The sequence below is a fragment of the Girardinichthys multiradiatus genome, chromosome 8, assembly GCF_021462225.1.
Source record: "Girardinichthys multiradiatus isolate DD_20200921_A chromosome 8, DD_fGirMul_XY1, whole genome shotgun sequence".
In the NCBI taxonomy this organism is placed as follows: domain Eukaryota; kingdom Metazoa; phylum Chordata; class Actinopteri; order Cyprinodontiformes; family Goodeidae; genus Girardinichthys; species Girardinichthys multiradiatus.
The window spans coordinates 31278814-31305880 of NC_061801.1; the positions used below are offsets into that span (position 1 = coordinate 31278814).

Consider the following 27067-nt stretch of genomic DNA (forward strand, 5'->3'; position numbering starts at 1 on the left):
ACTGTCTCTCACAGCAACACCGCCTCCTTGTGTTCCTGTTAGGTACTGCGCCTCCAGTGAAAGGCCTGGATTTGATAGGAGGGTCCGAGGGTGGAGCTTCACTTTAGCTGTTCTGCAAACAGCTCAGACACAGGTACATGTTTTTATATGCTGTACTCCAGACTGTGCAAAGTGACTTCATGCTTTGTGGAAGTTACCATTAAGAGGAATGCTATGCAGAACCAGTGCTGTTTTGTAAATGGGGAGTGCTGTCAGAGCCAGATGTTGTTCTTATCTGATTAGATAATAACCCGGTCAACAATGGGTCGTTTTTTGGCGAATCTGCTCATACTTCTGCTGATTTCTATAGGACACGTGTATGCAGGTATGGTGCTGCAGAGAAAAAAAAAAGACTCCTTTGTAAATGAGACATGCAAAAGTTTTAACTGATTGCAGAAATATGTGGAAAGAAATAGGTTGCTTTGTGTGTCATTGATCCAATTGATATAGCCTTGCAAACCCATAAATATTTTCTCAAAACGAATTTCAGTCTGTTTACATTGCCTCTTTTAGTATTTTATTGTTTAATCTAGTTTGTTATTGTGAACTGGTGACATATGGCAGTAAACTGGATTATATTTTAAGGTGCTTACTTGCTTTGGCACAATAACAGGTTTGGCTTAATTTATGAAATGCTCCCTTGGACAAACTCTCAAAATACAAGAGTTTTATTAACAAAACAGTATAACAGGAGCATGCAGCATAGAGCACACATCCTATTCAATTTGTTTTAAAAAGGGATGTACAAAATATGTGAAAAATATGAATAAATGCCTTGAATTTTGCCTTAAATAATTGCTCACATCTCTGCTGTGTTTGACACAAAAGGCACACATCCTCATTCAAGGTGTCTGTTTCTGTAGGAAGATTAATAATAATCCAGTGTGCTGCATCATTGAGGCAGATTAGGACACACATGGGTTATGGGTTATACTGACAGTGGGTTTATAGGCTTTATGCAGAGCTGCATGCTGGGCCAGCCTGCTGACTGCGTGCTTCTGGCTGGGACCAGTCTTATCACACATAATAAGTGCTTTGCTAACTAACTTAAATAATTGTAGACACAATACATTTTCCAATAAGAGATTAGATATGATTATTTGGCTATTTTCAAGATTTATGTAAAAAATACATATTTCTTGTGCAATGCAATCGGTGACATTTTGCTCAATTAGGCCCCATGTCAAAAACAAAATAATAATAATTCTAACATTTTCCTTATTTCTTATGTTATGACTTATTTTTTATATATTTGGGTAAGCAAGGTGCTTTGAAAACCATGTTTAAGACTGAATACTGTCTCCAGTGGTTAGGAGTTTCTTGTGTATATTAGTGTGCTTTGTCCAACACAAAAACAAAGGAAAAATAAAATGGTTAGTTTTTATATTATCCCTCTCTATTGTCACCCTACTCATCTGTACACAGCTTTTTACAACTGCTTTATTATGACATTCTTGGCTTTAGTTTTCTTCCTAAGGTGACCAGTTAGAAGTTTTTTAATGAAAGAAATGAAGATAAATAGTACTTGAATTACCCTTTCCTTCATACATTGCTGTGGGCTTTGTTTTGCTTTGTTTTAGGGAGTTTTTAAGTTATCTTTGTCTCTAATATACAGCAACATATGTCTCTGACCTCCATTCACTCCTATGTTGCTGGGTGTTTTCACATATGGATTTTCGTTTTGACTGAGTGTTCCATTACTGCCGTTTTTATAGGTCAAATCAATGAAAGCAAAGATAGCTTTACTCTTAATATTCACACTTAATGGAAGAGAAAACAGTTTGCTGATTTACAGATGTTCTATGAAGGTCTCAGAGGATCTTTTGGAGAACTTTAGTGTGCAAACAGCATCACAAAAACCAAGGAACACAGCAGACAGGTCAGAGATACATTTGTGGACTAGTTTAAAGTTCAACTACTTCATAAAACCACATATTTGAACATGTCACAGAGCACTGTTCAATTAATTATCTGAAAATAGAGTATGGCACAACTCAAAAAACCAGCAAGGCATAACTGTCCATCTAAGTTGACAGGCCAGGCAAGTAGAGTATTATTCCACACTACACATCACCCTGGTCATGCTATCCCTGCTGCCACATGGTGGTGGCAGCATCATGCTGTGGGGATGCTTTTCTTCAGATGGGAAAGGAAAACTGTTCAGGGTTGATTTTTATTATGGATGGAGTCAGATGCAAAGCAATCCTAAAACATCTGAAAACCTGCTGGGGGCTGCAAAAGACTTGAGACCTGGGACTACACTACTGGGTTGGAAGTTCACCTCTCTAAACACACAGGAGTAGCTCAAATGGAATGGTTTAGATCAAAGAATATCCATGTATTTGAATGGTCTAGTCAAAGTCCAGATCTAAATCCATTTCAAAATCTATGACAAGACATGAAAAATGATGTTTACCAATACTCTCCATCCATCTTGACTAAGCTTGACATATTTTCAATTCTAAATGGGGAAAAGCTGGCAGATACATCCCCCAAAAGACTTGCAGCTGTAAATGAGGCAAAAGGTGGATCTGGAAAGTATTGAGTCAATACTGTATAGCACACCGCTATACAGTTTTACCTGTAAAAAAAAGTAAATCACATTTTTCTTTTACTTCACAATAATTTAATAATTTGCGTTGGTCATTAAAATTACATGGAAATAAACTGACATTTGTAGCTGTAATGCGTAATGAAAAAAGTTCAAGGGTATAAATAATTTTGAAACACATATTTTTGCTGTATCAAGGAATATGTTTCGAGAGCAAAATCTGCAATTTCAAAAAAAATAATAAAACACCTTTACTTGTTTCTTGAAAATATTGATTTCCCATTTCCCATGTTTAAAAAACAACCCCAGATGATGGTTTAAAGTGCCAATTATAATTGAATCTCAAGCTAGCCTTTCCAACGGACATTTCAGATTGAATCAAAATGAGCGGAGAGGATTATCATCTTTGAATGAGCGCCACAACAGATTTCTGCTTGAGTGATTTTGATTAAATATTGACTTCATTACACCAAAGATGATGGCACTCATATACATATAACATTAGCATGTCACTGTAATTATGTAAGCATAACTTATAAAGTAAGCCAAAAGTGTTATGCTAAAGAAGAGGTTTATGCAATGTCAAAACAACAATTAAAGTACAGGTTGGGACAAAAACCTTCCTTTATTTGCATTGTGAATGTGTAAGGTTCCCATTTAAGTTTCTCTAAATGTAAAAACAGCATCTAGCTTGTTATTACATCCTGAATAAATAAAGGACCAATTTGCGTCATCTGGGTCAACAGAGAAGTCCAATTAGCATCAGAACCTTTCATTAGGAGCCATTTCTAAATGCATTAACTATCATTAACTGAAGTCAGATCGAAGCTGCAAAGTGCAGAATAGACACTACATTGACAAACAAGTCCGCCAGGATCAATGAAACAATGAGTGACCAATGTGAGGTAAATCTCAACTTTTAAGCCATTAGGATAACCTGAATAAACACATTTGACAAAACATTTACATTCCAGTGGACTGTTTTCATTTTCATGACATCGTAATAACCCACTATACACACTAACTACTGTGTTTTGAGTTTAGAAAAAAACTTACAGCAAGGTAAACTGAAAATTCATTGATAAGTAATGAACAAAACAATGAGAAAGCTTCATTGCTCTTGTCACAGCCTAGTTCCTCATCTATATCCATCTTCCCTGTTGCAGTTTCCTTCTACGGCAATGGCTACATTCACCTGCGAACAATAGAGAAGTCCGTTCAGACGTTAATCCACATACGATTTCGTACCTCAAGCCATTCTGGGCTTCTGTTTTTGGCAGCAGGACGCAGAGACTTTTTACTTCTTGAGCTGATCTCTGGACACCTGCAGGTAAGCCTTAATAGATGGACTAAAACAAGAAGTGACCGGCTATAGCTGGAAATTGTCATTATTTTAGACGCCAGGAAAATTATGGGAGTACAATAATCAGTTAGTATTTTAATACCAATTAAAGTTGATATAATTGACTAAAGAGCAACTAACCCTTCCATGACACATACAATGGAATAAATTAACATTTAAACAAAGGGAACATTATATTTGGATATTGCAGTAAAACATTTCAGCAGCAATCTGCTGGTTATTACTATGCAAAGAAGAGTCACCAGGGAAGCATGCAACGTATTGTCAGAATGTTGAAACTGAGGAAAAAAATAAACCCTCTGGCTCTGGTTTTATGTCAGAACATGTTCCTTCATGAATGAGGCTGAAGAATAAAACCATAAATGTGTTGACTTTCCGTTCCTATTTCTGGAATGGTCTGGAAACCTTGGTTTATTTTAAGGCATGAAACTAGGATGATAAGATTGCAAATAAGGCAACCTACACGTTTCATCACTCTCTCTTTCCTTCTCACGTCCACCCACACATTTCAGGTACGTCTGAACCTGGGCTCAGGTGAGCGTTTTCTAAGTTCGGAAAGGGGCACCCATCTTAACGATCTGGCTTGGCACACAGTGGATCTGAACCACACACACCACAACATCAACATGATTGTAGACCGAACCTCTCACAATAGTCTCCGAATGCCAGAACCAGATTTGGAGCTCAGCATTGAGGACGGGCTCCTTATTGGTGGGACACCTGGACTAAACCATCCTTACCTTCTTAACATCTCAGCTGGGTTTAGGGGTTGCTTGGATGAAGTTGTTTTCAATGAACACAACCTATTGTCCAGCCTTCAGGTGCATTCTGAGTATAAGAGCATCCACGAGGTATCCCTGGGTTGTAGTTCACAATTTTCAGCAACAGAAGAAGATCCTGTGAGGTTTTCCAGCTCTAAAGCCTTCATTTCTCTCCCTCAATGGGAGGTCCTCCAAGAGGGGACATTTGAGTGTGAACTTCACCCTTCCTCGAAAGATGAAAATGGACTTGTGTTGTACAGCTCTGGGAGTAAAGGAGGGTTTGTCTCCATCGAGATCAGAGACGGTCACCTTGTGGCCTCGATAGGAAATGGAGAGGGTAGTAAAACTGAGCTGCATTCACTGACACATGTCTACAGCAAGCAAACCTGGTACCCCATCCAGCTGCTCCTACTCCCTGATAGCATCCAATTGAAGGTAGGCAAGGAGTTAGTGAAGGCCAGCCTGAGTCAGGAGCTCCAGGCCATTCAGCTCAAAGGGCCTCTCTTCCTTGGAGGACTGGATGACGTTGCTCTAGAAAAAGCAAGAAGTACAGGATTATCTTCTGTTCCTTCTAAAGAAGGAGGAGGAAGATCATTTAAAGGCTGCCTCCAAAAAATTAGGGTGAACACTCAAAAAACTGGTCTACCTAATGCTATGGTCACCAAGGATGTTACTGTGGGCTGTAACATAGGCCAAGCTCCAAAGATAGTGATAATTTCCAGTCCAACAGATGTCCCTGAGTTTGATGTTACCAGCACACAGATGATCATCAACAACAGGGCCACAAACCTATTGTTGCTTCGAACACTGGAGGTAGCTGAAGGAGGACAGGTGCTGCTTGAACCAAAACATATAAAGGTAGGACATTTTATATTCTCCTGGTATGTCCCCTGGATTTTTCCTTTACATTGTTTGACAACTTTGCATTCTTCCAGGTGAATCTTGATTTTCGCAAACTGGGGATCCATCCATCACATCTAATGTGCCGCATCGTTGAGCCTCCTGTTCATGGTCAGCTGCATTTGAATCCCAATCCAGATCCAGATGGGTTTCCTGGGGAAATGCAGGAGAAGATCATCGGAATAGGGACAGAGGAGAAGGATCGAACTTTCAGCATGCTGGACCTGTGGCAGGGTCGGGTTATGTACGTTCACAGCGGCTCAGAGGACCACAATGACTTCTTCACATTTTCAATCTTCTCTAATAATAAGAATGAGCTGCCTTCATTTCTGAAAGACAATCATCTGCACCAATTTAATATCAGCATCACGCCGGTTAATGATGCTCCTGTTCTTAGCTTGCCACAAGGAAACCTTTTTACTCTGCTGGAGAAGTCCAAACGACAGGTAGGCACATCAGAAGGTCAAGATATAGAGTACGCTGAGCTATTTCAAGAGAAGACAGTCAAATAAATGTGTTCTCCATGTCAGTTGACAACAGATATGCTGAGAGTCTTAGACCCTGACAGCAGTCCTGAGGATCTTTCTTTAAGTTCAATGGGGAACCTCAATTCTGAAGCAGGTTACCTCGAGAACCAAGATTACCCTGGCAGGTTGGTGTTATGGGCTGGGCTGTTCTCACAGCGCTTTGCAGATCTATTTAGATTTAGCTTAATATATGTACAGGGGTTTTCGATGTAAACAATCATTTGGTAGCAGTACAGATAAAGGGGTGAAACATTAAGAATAACCTGACAATGTCTCTCTTCCAGGCCCATCAACTTGTTCTCTTTAAATGATCTGGGAGAGGGTAAGATCTTCTTTGTGCACACAGGAGTTTCTGCCTCCAGGCTGGTCCTCAGAGCCAGCGATGGGCATAGAGTGAGTAAACATATGGCTACTAAATTCTAACTAGTGGAGTAAAATATTTGTTGTTTAAGCAAAATATTTCAGAAGGGTTAAACCGATGTTTTCTTCCTTAGTGGATTAGTTAACTATCCATTTACATTATAGATTGGGAAATAATGTATTGTTTACCATTATCAGAAAAACATTTTTATTGTGAAAAAATTGTGATTCATCACTAAATCGATAATCTCCAGTTGATGATGTCTGCAAACTTGAAAAACTAACAATGTGGCATAAATTGATCATTTTACTATTTTTCAATTTTCGGGTCTATAAAAGCAATACATTTTATTATATAAAAAAAATATTACTAATGTAACTGGTGATATAGTACTTTATTTTTTGGAGCAGTGTTTAAGTTTGAAGGGCTCTAATTGTATGCTGTGACATAGAGTCACAGCATACAGCCTATTACAGGAGAAAACTGTAGATATTTTTATAAACTTTTTTAGTTATTTTTACTCTTATTACAATAAATACCACAAACTATTGTGATAGAAATGTATGTCTTGTTACCCATTCTTACTTTAAGGTACTATTCAAAGGTCTCGAGTCATCTTTATATTATTTATCTTTATATTTTAATTATCTCAGGCAGCAGTAGTTCAGGCTTTCTGAAGTTTTTCCTTGGACTCTGGCTGCTTTTAATTCATTTTCTATCAAGTACCTGGCAATTTTCAGCTTTCTTTTATTGTTTAGATGCCTAACTCTAATATACAAGTCCTTCAGGGATGAAAAGGTTCTGAATCTTGTACCGACACATAACAGACAACTTAGCAAAGAATCAATATTATATTGAGTTTTTTTAAGCCCTTGGTTACGAGGAGCCTGCCACAAAGGTGCAGTCGGTTTCAATTTCCATTGCGTCTCTTAGGTCCTAGGTCAGGTCTTGGATGGATTTTAGTTTTTTGTTGTTGCTTGAAGACATGCCTTCAGATCGTTTTTCTGTTTTTTATTGCTGATACTTCTTCATTTTGATGCTTCTTAATTGATCCTACATATCCACTTTCCTTAATTTTAAGTACGCACTGACATAGGCACTGGATTATATCATAAAATTCAGGGCAAGTTTGGAAAAATATGCACCCAAGAAATGAACCACTAATCTGACAATATCAGCGGAGTAAACTATTAATATAGCCATGGCACATGTATTTCATGTACTACCATGGTAGTTTATAGTCAAACCTTGGTCAGATATCTTCCTTGTTTTTTTGCTGTCGGTTATATTTAGATCAATAAGTCAAAATTCTGTTCTCACATACGGTGAGAAGCAACAGATACTTGCCTGTGTTCGGACGTCACTGCTGCAGGCGGCTCTGTTGCAGATGGAAACATAACCCTCTTACACACTTACACTGAAAAGCTGATTCAGAATATATTCATTTTACCTTTCTTTTCTATGGTTTTTAACTATCCAACCTAAAGAATCACCTTGAGATGAAGATTATTTTTTATTTCCAAATCAGACCTGGCAAAAGGGGTGATTTGGATTGAATAAACTCAGAAGTGAAAGAAGGTAGGATCAGAAATTAGCAGTTATGTCTAATATTTATATATTCTTGGTTGTTCAAAAAAGCATAACAAGAATTATTAGAAACTTTGGAAATTTGCAGGAAAACGATCTGATTTCTTTGGGTCAAAAACATGACATTAGTTCGTCAGATGGTCAACCAGCTCCATTGTTCAAGCGTCTATCCACAATATACAATATGCTTGTATCTTAACAGCCAAAGTTCAAGGAAAATCTTTAAAGGGAAATCTTGAGAAAGCCCAAGGAGCAATTGATCAAGATCACATTAAACTATCAGAAATTACCTTGTATCCACAATTAGACATCAGTAAAAGTTTTTTGTGTTGACTTTTCACTTTCTAACCAAATTTCTGGATAGTAAAGACATCTTTTCCATGGATTTTCCAAAACATTTCCTTTCCTTTCATATTTACAGGTCAGCAACACAGTAGTTTTAAAGATCATGGCACTGACACTTGAATACAAACTAGTGAATAAAACTGGACTGGAGGTGAACCAGGGTGAAGCTGCCATCATCAGCACCAGTCACCTAGCAGTACGGGTCAATGTGGCTGATAGTTCAGTAGATGTGTGGTATGATGTGACAGAGTTGCCACAGTTTGGGGAGATCCAGAGGTTGCACTCAAGGGGTGAATGGAAATCCAGCACCTTTTTCTCACAGAGACTCCTGGAAAAGGAAAGGATCCGGTATATCAGCACCTACCATGGAATTCAGACTCAGATCAACATTACGGACCAATTCAAATGTAAAATCGTTATTAATTCGATAGCCAAAGAGGAGGTTGTTTTCCCTATAGAGATCCGCTGGGTTCAATTGAAGGTAACGAGAAGCAAGATGGAAGTGATTGGCCTTGAGAGTGCTGTCCTCACACCTGAAGACCTTCATGTGATTTCTAAAGGTGTTAAAATCAATGAGGGTGATCTTTTCTTCAGAGTCCTGACAGTTCCAAAGAAAGGACGGTTGTTCCTCAACCAAAAGGTTCTGCAAAGGAACTCAACCTTTAGCCAAGAGAACATCACAGAGGGTTTGGTCAAGTATGACCTCTTCAACAGACTGCACGATGACACAAGAGATTCCTTCAGCTTTCAGGTGTTTTCTGCTCACGCAGCTTCAACACCTTATGACTTCAGGATCAACATCAAAGCAGAGTCGAGTGCTGTAACCATCGTTAATAAAGGCCTCTCGATCCTCGAAGGAGCAAGTAAAGTAATCACGAAGGACATTTTGTTCACTCATACGGCGAGTAACCGGGAGGTTCATTATAATGTAACAGTGAGCCCCAGGCATGGGCAGTTAAGAAAGATCAATCTGTCCAACTCAACTTCCATTAACGACAACATAACGACGTTCACCAATGAGGACCTCACAGAGGAGCGGATCATGTACGTTCACGACGACAGCGAGACCAAACAGGATTACTTCACGTTTCAAATCGCTGTTTACAAACCACACAAACACACAAGCAAGAAGGAAGATGGAGAGACTGCAGAGCACACCTTTAACATCTCAGTGCAGCTCGTCAACGATCAGAGGCCTGTCAGGGTTGTCGACAAGGTCTTCCACGTGGCCCGTGATGGACAGAGATTGGTGACCCTGAAAGATCTGCGCTACCGTGATGATGACTTGGATTTTGAGGACAGCTGGCTGGTCTACACACGAAGGGGGATTCCAATGGGGGAGCTGGTGCTGGCCAGTAATCCCAGTCACAGGCTGTATGAGTTCACGCAGCGGGACCTTGAGCAGGTTAGCATTTAGCTCTGAATAAACTTCATGAATGAGGTGACAGAATCGTTATGTAAAAGCTTTTACACATTTACTGACATGCTTAAATTTGTGTAGGAAAGTAGAAAGTCAGAGAGATTAATGTGACACAGCTAGTGGTAGGAACAGATATTTGCTAGTGTAATGTAAACAGTCCCACTGCCCCTCCACACCTTCTGCACAGCTGGTTTGTTTGTGTGACGTATTCTCACGCTAACAATTTTAGAACGGTACAACTGAGTAGATCTATTAGTGAGGAAAAATCCCATGTTAAAAAATGATTAAGCCACACCTATTGACCTTATGCTTTAAATATTTCATACAAACATTTCTACTCATAAAACAGCACTTGGTCTTGTCCTATAACATCTCCCAAGGTTGAGAAATGCAGAGAACTCTTTGACCTTTTATTTTGGTTGGCCCGATTGTTTAATATCTTCCAGAGATTTACTTTTGAGGACTCAGATGGTTTTAAGCGAAGGTTAATTATGTGTCTGGTAAACCACTAATGTGTTAAACTGGCCAAGGACACTGGATAATAATCCCGATAAAAGAACCAACTTACCTCTTTTTAGTTTTCTAGCAGAAGCCACTGGATTTTTGTTTAAACCCACTTGGAGTGTTTGTTGTAGGAAAGATCAATCTTAGTTTTATCTCACTAAACCACATGCTTCCAGTTAAAGTCTCAGTAGTGTTTAGTCATCTCACCTATCACTGGTCTTCATCCAGCCTTGCTGGCCACAGCTCCAGTTGTTTTAAACATTACATATAGGTATCTTCAGGAGATTATTATTTCTTGTTGCCTTATCCGGACTGCAATCAAAGATCAGTACACATCTGGCCTGCTTAACAGGCTTGTCCTCTTATCTTTCTTATTTTGAAGAGTGGCTAAGAGAAAAGGGACACTGTGTCACAACATACACTATATTGCCAAATTATTTGCTTGTCTGCCTTCACACAAATTAACTTGTGTGATGTCCCATTCTTAATCAACAGAGTAATGCTGCTGCATATACTGTATAGTCAATAGAAACAGAATGTCATGGGTTCCCAAATTATGATCCTTAAACACAGTGGTCATCTGAATAAACAAAGTATAACCTTATTCAGTATAATATGCTTCAACTATATTTATTTTAGAGGAAATATAAGAGGTAATAATGATTGTGTCACCAGGGATTTTATAAAATACAATTATTTTCTTTCCCAATTGAGTAAATGTTCTCTAATAAAAAGGTCAGGTTTTGTAGATTTGTCAGGGTGCTTATGCCTGGAAAGATGAATTCATTGTAAGGCCTTCTAAACATCATCAGGTGTATCAAAATGCCCAGAGGGCACTTTACTTGACGCACAGGTTCAGGGTTCTAGCTGTAGAGACGACATCACATGAAAGTAAAAACATGGTCACACAGCTTTCTGAAGGAGTATGCCAGGGCTGTTCTGCAGATGTAAGGCTATTTACACACAAATCAGAAAATAAGAGAAACGTTTGCTTGGTTCTGTTTATTTATATAACATTTCTGAAGCACTGTTGAAATAAAAACTAGATAAAACCGTATACATTTTAGGAATGTAACAGAGAAACATGAAAACAGTTGGACAGCTTTTTCCTGTTATGTGAAAATGATTGTGTCAGACAGAAACTATTAGCATCTCTCACCCTTAAACAACTCCCCTTTATTGCTTTTTAGACTTTACAACCACTTCTTTGGTTTGGACTAGAAAATAACTTCTTAGTTTAAATGTTGCAACCTTTCAAAGCCATATTCATTGCAATACATTTTGTTCTAACTGCTTATTGTATTTTTCTTTCCTCAGAACAAGGTGTTGTTTATCCACAGCGGGGTGAGTTTTGGACGCTTTGTGCTCTTTGTAACAGATGGGAAACATTATGTTTCAGCGCTGCTGGAGGTAAATACATCTCTTTCTTAACATTTTATTATTTTATTGTAGATAATTGTAGCTTTATAGTCAAGCAACACTGGACAGCACATCATCTTCCTCTTTGGTTTGGATTTTTTCTCTTCCCATAAAGAGTTAAATAACTGGCTTAAATGTCAAGGGAAACGTTTTCAACTGTTTGTATACAGCCAGATATTGAATGAGATAATGCTGCTCTGGTATAAAACAGAGAACCACTCAAAGAGAATAGTGACTTTAACAATCTGTTAAAAGTTAGCAAATAGTCCTCAGTCATTTAAAGTAGCCAGACGTTCTTGTAATCTCTGAAGGCCTTTCAAAGTTTTCTTTTAACTTTATGTAGACATTTTGATCCTCAGAAGCAGTCATAATGTGATTAGACTATATTCTTGAACAATTTTCTATGTGCCTATTTGGTGCAGGTGATGGCGCAGGATCCATACCTGCAGGTGGAGAACAACACAGGTCTCATGGTCCAGCAGAGTGGGATTGCAGCCCTGACTTCTGTTAACCTGAGTGTCATCAGCAACCTCGACATTCGGGACCCCCAGGAAGTGACGTTCGAGGTCTACGTTCCTCCTAGACATGGTGTACTCTGCTTTAATGATGGGCTGAAGGAGGCAATCATAGGAACTGATGCCATTTCAGTTTTCACCCAGAGAGACCTGGTGGCGGGGCGTCTGGCCTATCACCACAGCGGAGGCCACGAGTTGTTAGATGTTTTCAATGTGACGGCGAGAGCGAGAGAAAGAAGCACTGAGAGGCTGACTGAAAGGGGGAGGAGGGAGGTGCATCTGGATATTGGAGTGCCAGTGAAAATTTACTTAGAGAGTCATCACAGGCCTCCAACTGTCAAAACCAATCGTCCAGTCGTGGTGGCTGAGGGACAGAATACCCCCATAAGCAGAGAAGATGTAGAGGTGAGTGAAGAAAGGTTTCCTAATATAGGAACAATACATGTAGTAGTCTGTTTTGCCAGATTTTAAATAATCTGTTCCATAATCACCATTGCCAACCCACAACTGTATAAAGTAATGCTTTGTATCATTACTAATAATATCATTTCTGTTGTTATTCTGTCAGCATTGATTTTTTTATCTGTTTTTTAAACCAGGTGGTCCATGAGGACAGTTTACCCTCGGAAATAGTCTTCATTGTCCAAATCCCTCCTACAGTGGGCATTATTTATAGATTATCTGGCAATATAAAGCATGAAAATGCACTTGGAAAGGAGCAGGACCTTCAAAAGGTGTGTTCACTGCTGGTCCAGTGGGACAGGAATTGTTCACTGTAATCAGCAACAAACTGTGTCAAGTCATGACATGTACCGATTACTACTAGACATATTGATAGTCTAAGATTATAGGTTTCACCTCACAGTGAGAAATGAATGCAACTACCTTAAAAACCAATTTTCTCAACACATTGCACAGCGAGGAGAAATTAGTGGAATATATATACTTTTTTCCTTCTATCAGCATTAACTGAACTGAAACACACAACTTTTATTTGTCTCCCAAATGTGTTCGATGTAACCACATTTTTTATGAATTGGTTCAAGACAACAGGAAATTTCATAATACGGTTGCTTATAAATTTCTATGACAACAAAAGCTTTTGGTATATTTTATTTAACTTTACACTTCATTTTTACTTTTTTAATCACATTATATAATACAGCCAAGGCAAGTTATACCCAGTTATTCAATCAGGAACTGTGTTTAAATATCGTTTGGTCCCATTCTTCTGTCCAGGGACTCAAAGAGCAGCCTACAATCACCTTTACTCAAGAAGATCTCAACCAAAGATCAATCATTTATCAGCAGCAGGCTGCAGGTAGCTTCAATGACTCTATTCTCTTGGAAGCAACCAATGGGGTGACAAAGGTTGGGCCTATCAGGGTGGTGGTTGACATCATACCTATCCTGCTTCCCCTACAGGTAGCAAAATATTTGAAGCTTAAACTTGCTCTAAAAGTGGAAGGATTAAATGTCTAAAACCCATTATGGAATACAGTTTGCAAATTGTCTAACTAACTGCAGTAATCATCTGTGCTTCCTAAATCTTCAGGTGTTGAACTTGACCCTTGATGAAGGGTCGTCCATGCCTCTCACATCCAGCATTATTAAGGTTGCCAGTCATCACTTTTTAGGGTTGAATTTCCTTTACCAAGTTATTGTTCCACCAAGGTTTGGACACCTGGAGCACAGCCGTATCCCGGGGATGCCTATCAATGCTTTTACACACACAGAGGTAAGATATAACACATTTAAAAATATCTAACTTGTGTCAGTTAGACTCATCCCTCAACATAGACTTCTTCCTTTCTTTTCAGAGATATAAGAGCTACAGTACGCCCTTTTATTATACCTTAATAACCCAAAAGTCTTTTCTTTTTCTTATCTAAGTGCATTATTACACCAATTTATTCTAATAATAGATTTTTGAATACATTAAATCAAAATCTTTCATTTAAAAAAGAAATGCTGATCTCCTAATCTGTTATTTGAAACACACCATGTTGTAATTTAATTTGAACATCTGTTTCTAGGTGGAGCATGAGTACATCTCCTATGTCCATGATGGCAGTGAAACACCAAAGGACAACTTCACAATTGTAGCTAATCAAACAGAGATGAAAAAGCACAGCTTGCCGTGCACTGTTCACATCACAATCACACCTGTCAATGACGAGACACCTGTTGTGACCACCAACCATGGCCTAAAGGTTGGAAATTCCCTAGAAAATGTCTATGTTCAAAAGAGAAGCTGATGCTTGAGCCAACTGGATGCTCTGAAACAGATGTTAAACTTATCATTGCTAGCAGTGAGCCTATCATATTTCCACAGTCCTTACAAATGGTTGCATTTTGTCTTCCTCTCAGTTACTGTTTTGTTTTCCTGGCAGGAGCCAAAAACACTGATATACAGTATAAATGATTTAAAAGCGGTGGAAGTTTTTTTATTACCCAGCTCCGTCAACACAAGATAGCAACATAGAGTCTTAAAGGAGGGAATGCTGCAAGTCACTGACTCAACGCAATCTGCTGGGTTTCCTTAGACAGAAAACGTTTTATCCAATTTGAATAAATAACTGAATCTGACTGCACTGTTCAATGGTTAGGATTAATTGGAATGTATTTACCTGACTGTTGTGAAGTGCCTTGAGACAACATGTGTTATGAATTGGTGCTATATAAATAAAACTGAATTGAATTGAATTGAATTAAACATTGATAAAAGACGGAAGTCGCATGCTTTGTAAATTAATACTGTGTGGCTGCATTTAATATAAGATCAAAATACTGCTTGTTTTTCAACTGACAGAGAGTGCAGGCATCATGTGTTGTTTGAGGTGACTATTATTTGGATTCTTGTAGCACGTACCAGTAAATATAACCCATCAGCTGAACCCGCTATCTTTCTGTCGAGTGACAAACAAATCAAAAGTAAGCTGTTGTTTTAGGGACAAAATGATGAACAGTTTTAGAAATGAGAGCTGTATCAATATTCTTACAGGGGTTTATTAATAAAGCCAGTGTGTCATGTCCTTTCTGTTTTGTCTCTCTGGTGCTGCAGGTGTGGGTGGGTTCTGTAACAGAAATAAGCACAAATGAACTCAGTGCAGATGATTCAGATACTCCACCTGAGGGCCTGGAGTTTGTTGTCACACCACCGAGCAACGGTCACTTGGCCCTGAAGAGCGCCCCGTCCAGACACATCCTGAACTTTACCCAAAATTATATACAGAGCAGACAGCTGGTGTTTGTGCACAGCGGTAAACACACGGACCTGTTTGCAGTGTCAGTGTCCAAACATGGCTCTGATGTAAAAGACTGGTTTATTTACCCTGTCTTGTCCCACCTGCAGGTCCGTTATCGGGCGGCTTTCACTTTCAGGTGAATGATGGAGTTAACTTTGCTCCTCGGCAGATCTTCAGCACAACAGCCCACGCTCTGGTCCTGACTTTACAGAAGAACCACCCTATGGAGGTGTACCCAGGTATACCTCATTCATTACAAATGACATTACTTATAATGTGGCTATAACCTTTCACAAAACACATTCAATTATTGTTACTAAGCTAAAAGGAAAATAGTACTTATGCATAGTAATACTGTGATCCTGTACTGTAACATGTAAAACATGCACTGACCAGTGATGCTACTTCTGGTCTCAGTTTAAAATATATTTAATTAAATGTAACAGTGCATCTTTTCAATTTAAGTAAAAGTGGTTTCATTAGTACTATGTAAATAAAATGATCACGGTGATATTCATTTCATTCAAGAACAGAGCTGCTGTAACTATATGGTGAATTACAACTTGATACTGGTAAATATTACAACAAATTAATTTTCTCCTCACAAATTATAAACCCGAAAAGGTAAATAACTAGGCCTAAAATGAAATCAAGCCTGGGTGAAATACAACACAACATACATGTAGCCCATGCATTTACCTTCATAGAGAGTCTTCATCAAACTCACAAAGTAGTTTGATTGCGATAAATGTGTTAAAGCCAGAGTTTGCAGCACTTTGAAGTCTCAAACCACAGGCAAAAGAAGATATGCTCCTAAAATAGTGCTACTGAGCAAACAGTGTTTTTCTGCACTGAAAGTTTGTCCAGATTTAAATAAGACGTTATGCATGCAAGGGAAAACTACTCATGTATGTATAGTTATGTCAGTTACAGCCAGAGCAAATGCCTTCAGATTCTCAAATACCAGTGCTGTTGTGACTTGTAGATTTGAAACATTTACCATCTTTTGAAAGCAGGATGTGAAGAAAAAGGGGGGAAAGTGTGCAAACCAACAGTTTTGAAAGCTTTTCATAAAACAAAGCAAGAATGCCAAATAATATACTTCATTTCCGTTTCCATTGCCTGGTGTTTTTTTTTTGCAACCTTTTCCTGTAAACTGTTTTAACAACCTGTTGGTTTTTTTTTTTTTTTATTCCCAACTGAAACCTTATCATATTATTTTAAATATATACTAAATATATTTTAAATATTTTAAAAAATTGTGCTTTGCTCAAAGAAATTAATGACCATAACTCCAATAAATTAAACGACATTGCATTAAATACTGATATAACCATACATATAATTGTAGCCAGTCAAATGTTCTTCTCTTTCCTTTTCTGTTCCTCCTGAAGGCTCCGTGACTCCGATCTCAGAGCAGGACCTTCAGGTTGTTTCCAGCATCAACAGTGAAATCGGAAGGAACCAGTCCGTGATTTTTGCTGTGACTGCTCCTCCTAAATTTGGTCGCCTGGTCAGACGATTGCCTGATAACTCTTTCAGAAACATTTCCACATTTACACAGAGCATGGTAGGAATGCATGATTTTTTTTTTTCTCTTATGTTTCAGCGTGTTCAAAAACGACAAGAAAAAAAGTTAAAATATGTAATGTATTTTTATACCGCTGCAGCCATTGCCGTTTATGTCTTTTGGCTTTTGAGCGCAGTAGTAGAAAGGTGAAAAGTCTTCGTAGCAAGTTTTGTTTTTCAGTTGAATTGTACAAATTTTGTCAAGGTCAGTCAGTCATTTTCTACCGCTTATTCCATAGTGGGTCGCAGAGGAGCTGGTGCCTATCTCCAGCAGTCTATGGGCGAGAGGCAGGGTACACCGTGGACAAGTCGCCAGTCCATCATCCATCCATTTGTCAAATTATTTATGAAAAAAGATTTGAAATGACGGCCTCATTATTTTTTCATTTCCAAAACCTGGTATATAAACACTGTTGTGTACACTTTTTAAAAACACTGTCAGTGGACATTTTAATGCCAAATATCTTTATTAAGACATCTGAAATTAAACTTTTCCAAGTTAGCATAAACATTTCTCAACATTAACAACATTTTGTAAATGAGTGTACTTCAGCTTTCCTTGCAATATGGAGAGGACATTTAGTTTTAAAACATTGCAAAACACATTTGTATTAATTAGTTTGAATTTATAAATCATATTTGCCATATCTTTTTTACTATATATATTTAATTTTATATCTGACCAAACTATTTTCAATATTAGTGTGTGTTTTTATCAAATTGAAAATTACACTAAAATCCATAGTTTTATCTATTCATTGCATTTAATTTTTCTTTTTAAATTTAGAATATGATCAACTAGTAATATATTTCCTGATATTATTGACAAATGTCTTGAAAAGATGATGTTAAGTAACAAATATAACTAAGGTAAGAAATTGTTAATTCGCTAACCATTGTAACATTTTATAAGACTGCTTTCTTTCCATGGCAAAATTTCCTTGAAATAATCAGGAATTACAGTTCCTCCCTCCTGACTGAATCATCTCTCTCCCTCTCAGGTGAATGACGGGTTGATCCTGTATGATCAGAACAAGCCAGAGTCAGTTGGGTGGTCGGCTGCAGACTCCTTTTCTTTCACCGTCTCCTCTCCTCCAGCTTTTCTCCCTCCACGCACCTTCACCATTTTAATCTCCTACCAAGCCAATGAACACCTTGGTATCCCTCAAAATAGGACTAAACTACTAAACAATGCAGGTACTGCCTCTCTTTCAGCTGGACTCCCTTCTCTCTCCTGGACACAAAGAAAAGTTCAAGTCGGAAGAATTTTCTGTCTGTTTCTGTTTGCCAGGTGCAGTGGTGGCTGAAGGAGGCAGAGTGACAATTGACCGCTCTAAGCTCGATGCCTCTAACCTGCTGGGAAACCTCCCAGAGTCCCACAGAAAGGACCACCACATCATGTACCGAGTGATTTATCTGCCCCGACACGGAGCTCTGACCATACAGGGACACAATCTCACCAGGTGACATCTTGCAAAAACAGATTATTTATCTTTAAATGTAGTGAATGCCTTACCCAAGATGGCCAAATTGCAAGTGTTAAAGTAAATTTGAGGAAAGAAAATTTGATACATATTATTGAATTCTAATTAAACCTTCCTTTTGGGTTTTGATGTTTTCTCACAGGAGCCAGCCAGATTTCTCACAAGCCACCCTGAACAAGTTCGGCATCATGTACCTCCACGACGACTCAGAGACGACAAAGGACAGCTTCACTTTTCGAGCCTGGGTGGCTCCTTTGCATCTTTCCTCTTCCTCCTCTTCATTATCCTTGTCTGCCTTTTCTTCTGATTCCTCCTCTTCCTCTTCTTTTTCCCCTCTCTACTCTGCTTCGTCATCCTCCTTTCCAGCACTGGGCACTGCGTCTCATCGCCACCCTGCCATGGACGGCGTGGCAGTGACAGAGATGTTCAACATCACAGTGACACCCGTCAATGACCACCCACCATTAATCAGGAGCAGAGCCCCGAGCATGAAGGTTGTGGTTGGGGAGAGAGTCATTCTTGGACCTGACAACCTTCAGGTAGGCCAGTGTTTCATGATAGTTCTTATTTTTATGAATTGGATTTTTCAGTCAGACACTGAGAAAAAAGTAAGTGTGACCTGTCTTATTTGCTTACGAATTGCTAATTAGAATGCACCATTAGCACTTTTCTTGTATGATATTTAGTTTCAGGCAGAGAAAGATCTGCTCTCAAATGTATTTTTCTAAATCAATGCCAAAGCTAAAGGTACCAGATTCTCGAAAATGAGCGCTTTTTGCAGTATGCCGATTTTGTGACATATTTAGGTGCTAATGTTTGATGCAGACAAAGAAAATTTAAAGCATCCTGTTGTTATGCAGATTTTTTTAAACAAATGGCCAAATCTTACCCAGACCTGGCACACTGCTTCTTAATTCAAATAGGCTGCTTTTATTTTGAAAAAAACCAAAGTCCTCCAGAAGTAAGCCTTTGAATGCAGGCTTTGCATAGATAAAGAAGGAACGATGCAGGTTACTCCAAGAAATTGTTAAGTCATGCTAACAGAAAGAAAGACTGACACAGAATGCAGTGTTTTAATTAAAGATGAATATTCTTAGTGACAAGAGGTGTGCTCAGCTTTTAAAAACCACAGTCAAACTAACACCTGAATTTGTATCATCAGACTAATCATTCTCTGAATTACAAGTCCCTCCTCATTGTTGGCAATTGTTTGAGAAACCTAAGGTTCCTGGACACTTTTTAAATATTTTTCATGTAATTTGGATGTGTTGATGCAAATCGCATAGATTTAGCCAGGTTATGTAATTTCAAGTGAGGTCTAATTTTATTATCAGACTTTTTTCTTCAGTACTTCCATATGCCTTTTAAACTAAATGAAGGAAAATATATTTTTTAAATAATCTACCATTACAATATAATTTTTTTTATTCTCTGTTGTTGAAATCCAGTCAAAATTAAATGTTGTATTGTGCTTCATATCTCCTCTACAGAAATAAAAGCAGACAGTGTGCACAAGAAATATGGAGCAATAGCTTTATAAATTTTTTCCAGCATTATGCCTCTCCTGCTCTTTTGCTCCATTTGATTTTTTAACACCCTACAGGTTTTACAAATAGCCACATTTTCTTTCTCTCTCTCTCTCTCTCTCTCTAAGGCTAGTGCGCACACAAATGATTTGATTTTACCATTACTGATTTTTTCTGAAGTCTTTTCTGATGACTTTTTCAAGGTTGAGGACCACGATACTCCACCAGAAGAGCTGCACTACCTTGTGATCAGTAAGCCCAACAATGGCTACCTAACTTTGGGAGAAAGACCTGAGCCAGTGACCTCTTTCACCCAGTATGACGTCAACCACGGCCGACTACATTTTACACAGCAGGTGAAAAAAACTCATCTCAGTACTTATAAAAACTGTAAAAATAAAGTGTCAATTTCTTTTCTGCCTTTCTTTTGGGGCTATTGCTGTGATTTCTTCCACAGGGTGAGGTCTCAACTGGAGTTTTCTACTTCAATGTCACTGATGGTCATCACCGTCCGCTCTACAAATTGTTTAGCTTGGAGGTGGTTAAGCCGTCTGTCTCCATGGTTAACAACACTGGCCTGTCATTGGTCCAAGGCCGCACGGCGGTGGTGCTGACAACCAACCAGCTGGCAGCCCAAACCAACGGTCAGAGGCAGGCCAATATCTCCTACACAGTCACCAAGCACCCACGTCATGGGCGCATTGCTATAAACGACCAGGAGGTCACCACCTTCTGGCACCAGGACCTCCAGTTTGGTCGGGTTGTCTATCACATGACTGATCTCAGCGAATCAGAGGACAGCTTCCAGATCTCAGTGTCAGCCTGGGCTGCTGGTATTGACTATGGGAGAGTGACAGGGCAGACAGTGAATGTTACTGTGAGGCCTCTGATCTACCTTAGAGAGCCAGTTAGAGTTCCGAGTGGGATTGCAGTGAAACTGGGCAAAGCTATGATTGATGCCTCTGAGCTGGCCAGAATCAGCAGGGTCGATCCAGTCTTTGAGGTTCTCTCTCCGCCAAAACATGGAAAATTGGTCAAGGTAAATCTGTTTGTTGTAATCTTTGGATTTTGTGGTCCATCAGGTTAAAGTCAATCAACTTAGAGCTCCTGTCACAGCCTCTCATATTATAAATATTAATTTAGATCTGAAGCTTTTCTGTAGGACTTTAAGCACCCATTAACAAAACGTTTGTACATGAAATCTAAGTAATCAACAGCAACCTGTGCAATTATTGGCACCCTGAGTAAAGATGTGTAGAAGAACTTAAATAAATCCTTAATTAACACAATGGTATAATCTTACATTAAAATGAAATTAGCAAAAATCCCAAATTTCACTAGAGTATATATAGTATAGTTCATAGTTCAAGTGTGGTGCAAGTTTTAATTGGGAATTCATGTCTTTCTGACACACAGAGTCCAGTTGCTCTGAGTGATTCTTCAAAACAGGAAAGATAGAGAACAATCCATTCAAGTAAAGTGGATGTGATAAGAGCTTTATAAGTCAGGAAATAGCTACAAGATAATGGTAACTACTTTGACTTAATCACATCTACACGCAGAGCAATAAATAAATGTTTTAAGCAACTAGAACAAGGCACGAAGAAGACCCAGGTTTAACCTCCTACCAAACAGTAAGTACACTCACCGGCCACTTTATTAGGTACACCTTGGTAGTACCAGGTTGGACCCCCTTTTGACTTCAGAACTGCCTTAATCCTTCGTGGCATAGATTCAACAAGGTACTGGAAACATTCCTCAGAGAGTTTGGTCCATATTGACATGATAGCATCACACAGATGCTGCAGATTTGTCGGCTGCACATCCATGATGCGAATCTCCTGCTCCACCACATCCCAAAGGTGCTCTATTGGATTGAGATCTGGTGACTGTGGAGGCCATTTGAGTCCAGTGAACTCATTGTCATGTTAAAGAAACCAGTCTGAGATGATTCATGCTTTATGACATGGTGCGTTATCCTGCTGGAGGTAACCATCAGAAGATGGGTACACTGTGGTCATAAAGGGATGGACATGGTCAGCAACTATACTCAGGTAGACTGTGGCGTTGACACGATGCTTAGTTGGTACTAAGGGGGCCAAAGTGTGCCAAGAAAATACCCCCCACACCATTACACCACCACCACCAGCCTGAACCGTTGATACAAGGCAGGATGGATCCATGCTTTCATGTTGTTGACGCCAAATTCTGACCCTACCACCCGAATGTTGCAGCAGAAATCGAGACTCATCAGACTAGGCAATGTTTTTCCAATCTTCTATTGTCCAATTTTGTTGAGCCTGTGTGAATTGTAGCCTCAGTTTCCTGTTCTTAGCTGACAGGAGTGGCACCCGGTGTGGTCTTCTGCTGCTGTAGCCCATCTGCCTCAAGGTGCGACGTGTTGTGCGTTCAGAGAAGGTCTTCTGCATGCCTTGGTTGTGACAAGTGGTTACTTGAGTTACTGTTACCTTTCTATCAGCTTGAACCAGTCTGGCCATTCTCCTCTGACCTCTGGCATCAACAAGGCATTTGCGCCCACAGAGCCGCCGCTCACTGGATATTTTATCTGTTTCTGACCATTCTCTGTAAACCCTAGAGATGATAGTGCGTGAAAATCCCAGTAATCTCAGCAGTTTCTGAAATACTCAGACCAGCCCGTCTGGCACCAACAACCACGCCACGTTCAAAGTCACTTAAATCACCTTTCCTCCCCATTCTGATGCTCGGTTTGAAGTGCAGCAGATTGTCTTGACCATGTCTACATGCCTAAATGCATTGAGTTGCTGCCATGTGATTGGCTGATTAGAAATTTGTGTTAACGAGCAGTTGGACAGGTGTACCTAATAAAGTGGCAGGTGAGTGTATGTTAAAGCAGATGAAAATCATCTTCAAATCTTAGACAATTGTAGGTCACCAAGTCTCCATAAAATCCACAAGATCCTATTTACAGTTCATGCTTGCTGGTTGTTTGCGAAGCATGCCAGGAAGAATACTTTTCTGTCCTACCATCACAAGCATAAATATGTGGAGAATGAAAACATTTCTGGTACTTTAACTGAAACTGTGTGCTTCGGTCAGATGAGATCAAGATTAAATGTTTCAGCAACAAACACTCCAGGTAGAGTGTGAAACATAAGCATGTTGGGGGATCTGTGATTGTGTTTGTCTTCGAAAGAAGTTTGTGTTAAAAATTTCAAAACAGCAGATATTTCTAAATAAGAATCTGCTGATTTCCACCAGGAAACTTAAACTGATGTTCATTAAGCTTTTTAGCAGGAAGCTGATCCAAAATATATGTTTAAATCAAAAATGAAATGGTTCACCTAACCCAGATTTAATCTTCCTCTATAACCATATCAGTCTCCAGAACTAAATCCTATAGAAAACCTATACTTATACTAGCAAAGTAGTATTGTGAAAGGTATTGGAAGATGGTAAAGTTTTCAGTCCAGTGAATACATGTGAAATAATGCTTATGCCATAAAAGATCAGTTTACTTCAAGTCTTTTAAACATATTTATCAGGGATGCAAATAAGTGTGGAGAGTGTTACAAAATGTGTATGAACTGCTAATGAAACTCTTGATGCAATGATTTTGTTTCCACGTATACAGATTATCTACGACCCAAACCATGCATCAGAGGCACTGAGGTCATTTACATTCAGAGATGTCGTGCAGGGCCGAGTTGCTATTGAAGAGACTCTCAGTGACGCTGACAGCCAGATTCATAAAAATAAATCCTCACTCACAAAAGCCCGTGGCCACACACCAGCCACGCCACTCAATGATTCCTTCACCTTCCTGCTAAAGGCTGGAAACGTCCAGCCAGCAAAGGGCGAGCTTCACTTTACCATCTTTCCCCACCACCAAATGCGTCATGGCACAAGAAGTTTCCACAAGGCGCACGGTGCAAGTCATGAACGCACAACTACCCATTTTGGAGCACACAACAGAACGACTCCAAGGGCTGGACATGAAGAGTCTGTGATGCATAGTACGACTGCCGAGAGTTTGCACCCTCACTTTTTGTCAAATAATAACCAAAATAAGACTCATCGAAAGGTGAAGCCCCACAGCCGCTGGGGGAACCGTACGCGCAGTCATGGAGGAAGATCAGGGAGCAGCCCAGAGATAGCAGTAGAAGGGCACACTCATGCTCCACAGCTCCACACTCCTCCTGTCCTAGAAATGCAGGTTCCAATAAGCCCTCCAATCCCCGACCTGGTTCATGTGGAGATCCTCCCCCGTCCTGCCTCTGATCCCCTCCTCATTATTCTACCACTGCTGACTTGTTTACTTCTCATTGTAATCCTTGTGATTCTGATTCTGGTTTTTCGCCATCGCAAAGAGAAACAAGCTCGTCAGCGACTGATGCACGAACTGGCTGCAGTGCAGCTATCCACTGAGGATAGCCCTTACATGGGCCTGCCAGAGAGAAGTGTGGCCATGCCCAACGTGCTTGTCACCCAACTTGGCTCTGCAAGCTGCCCCACCTCCCCCAGGGTACCCATGAGCCCAAGAAGGAGTCTGGCTCCTGGAATGACCTTCTGGGGGCCGTTTGAATCTGATTTAGCCAGTAGGGATGGAATAACCAGAGGTCGTAGCAGTAGCGAAAGAGAACATTTAGGTTGTGGTAATATGCCCCAAGTTTCTCCTGCAGGACATAAAACTTCTTGGAGATCCCCGTCCCCTACACCAACTCTTAAAGACAGCCAGTACTGGGTTTGAAGGCAAGTCCTTCGTACATAAACTGTGCCTTAAAGGGTTATTAATAGATGTGTTTGCTTTCTATGGACCATGTGTGGCATTTTGGGCTAATTTAACTTATTTTTTATTAGAAAATACAAAATGCATCTTCCCTCTAATTTAAGGAGTTTGACTTGAATTATTTTGCTAAATTTAACGCTTATGATGAAAATTGTCATGGGGCAAGAGTTCCTTGGGTTAAATGTAGACAAATAACCAACAATAAAGATTATTATTGTTTTATTTTTAAAATAATGCCAGACATTAGAGTTAGACATAGGGACTATATAAATAAAACTGAATTGAATTGAACATGAAACACAAAAACATTTTGGCTAGCCTACACTTTAGTTTGGAAATAAGAGATAAATGAACGTCTTACCTTAAATTTGATATGTTCCTTCTTCTATATATCATTTGTCAGCTGTTAGGTTGTGTTTTACTGTACATGCCTCTTCAGGTACTGTAAGCTTTAGGTAAGCAACACAATATATTTCAAAAGAACCCATACCCCATGAACTTTTGACATTTTGTTACACTGTAGCTACAAACTTCGATGTACTTCATTGGAATTTTATGTGATAGACCAACACGATATAAAGGCACAAGTGCATACTTGCAGTTAGAGTTGCAAGTTGTTTTGGGTATGTCTCCCCCAGCTTTGCACATATACACACTGATTTATTTTGTTAATTCCTGTTTGCAAAAAAAACTAAGACACAATTAAACTGGATAGAGATCAACTATGAACTGTCAAGTCTTGCCACTGATTCTCAATTAGATTTAAGTTTGGACTTTGACTGGGCCATTTTAACACCTAATTATGTTATAGTCCATTCCATTGTAGCTTTGAGTGTATGTTTCATGTTTTTGTCCTTCTGGAATATAGACCTCCACCCCAGTCTTGTTTATTTTTACTTACATTCAGCAAACACAAGAGGACTACATATACTAACTAGGTGACTTCTGAAGGCTATTGATTGCACTGGATTTTTGTTTAGGGGTATCAGAATAAAGGGGAATGTCACATCCCGTGACTGGTCAATGGGTATTAGAGGCTAATATAAATCTATACAGTGAAATAAAAAGACAGATAGACTTTAAAGATTGATAATATTCTATTGGGACTCAGATCAACATAACAAGCAAAACATCCCTAAATGAAAAATAAAAATCTAACTTTTCTAACAACAAAGAAAGGAACGTACAAACCTACAAATTATCTACCGACATAAACTTGAGTGCTTGAATTAAACAAATGACAGCTCTCCCCTATAAAACCAATCTAATAAAAATGTACAGGTTACAAAAAGCATTAATGTTTTAACAAATGAGGTATATAGCAGTTAAGTGAGTCAAGTCAGATGTGCAGCTTTACAGTCCCTTTGGTCCTTCAAGCCAATCAGCTTGAAGATCTTCAAGCAGCAATCAGTTACAAAGTAGGAGAAGCCCAGAAAGCAGCATAGACCATCTCCATATATTACAATGGTGGATATATTGGGTTGAATACAAATACATGGCACCCTTTTTTAAATTTTTATTCCCACCTACCCCAGGTACACACCTCCACAGGTACTATTTAGCAATAACATCTAACTACAAAGATTAATGAGTGGATCATGCCGTATAAGCTGGTGGACTGGATACAATATTTATAATGGATGGCAGACATTACATTTACACACAAGTATACACTTCTGGAAGATTAAAAAGAGATTAAAAGCTTTCATGAACTGCACACCTGTACTGTATAGGTCTGCTTTCAAATTCTGGAATAAAAGCCCTTCTGCTAAATACATTGAAGTTTGTGGGTGTAGGGTTATGAATACACATTAAATATACATTATGCATACAGTGCCTTGCTCTGTATGCATAACGTATATTTTGTATTTTGAACATCCATGTTTCATTTGTCAAGGTTTGTAACCATTTAGGGCAGTAAATCGATGCATCTGCTTCTGTTTAATAGAGTATGAACAATTTACTCTGAAGGTGGATGTAGACTTTGTTACTTCTTAAAATACATCTACATTCTTGTCACTTTGGACCCCTTAAATGTGTGCTCTACATGCCTGTGTTGTTTTACAATTTACTGTCCATATGTGAAAATAGTTTTTAATAAAATATGTTTCTTAAAAATGTATGTCTGTGTCAGACAATAAACCAAAACTAAGTTCTGAATTAGGCAACAATCTGCCTGT

At 39.0% G+C, this 27067-nt stretch overlaps 1 protein-coding gene across 1 annotated transcript; it reads left to right on the forward strand.

Annotated features, from left to right (window-relative positions):
- Positions 1 to 187: 187 nt before the first annotated feature.
- Positions 188 to 27007, forward strand: LOC124872339 (chondroitin sulfate proteoglycan 4-like). The gene is made up of 22 exons (XM_047372217.1): positions 188 to 364; positions 3757 to 3920; positions 4466 to 5572; positions 5650 to 6060; positions 6145 to 6266; positions 6426 to 6534; positions 8511 to 9839; positions 11676 to 11768; positions 12200 to 12697; positions 12892 to 13026; positions 13532 to 13717; positions 13848 to 14030; positions 14329 to 14505; positions 15357 to 15555; positions 15648 to 15779; positions 16935 to 17110; positions 18111 to 18306; positions 18401 to 18572; positions 18736 to 19132; positions 20323 to 20475; positions 20577 to 21158; positions 23733 to 27007. The coding sequence occupies exons 1-22, from the start codon at positions 301 to 303 to the stop codon at positions 24846 to 24848; spliced, it is 7701 nt and encodes a 2566-aa protein (XP_047228173.1). The 5' UTR covers positions 188 to 300; the 3' UTR covers positions 24849 to 27007.
- The last annotated feature ends 60 nt before the right edge of the window (positions 27008 to 27067 follow it).

Excerpts from the sequence above, each read along its gene's own strand:
- LOC124872339 (XM_047372217.1), top strand. The coding sequence starts at position 301 with ATGGGTCGTTTTTTGGCGAATCTGCTCATACTTCTGCTGATTTCTATA. Across the intron at positions 5,573-5,649 it reads TTGAACCAAAACATATAAAG|GTGAATCTTGATTTTCGCAA; the intron begins GTAGGACATTTT and ends GCATTCTTCCAG. Across the intron at positions 15,780-16,934 it reads CCCTATGGAGGTGTACCCAG|GCTCCGTGACTCCGATCTCA; the intron begins GTATACCTCATT and ends TTCCTCCTGAAG.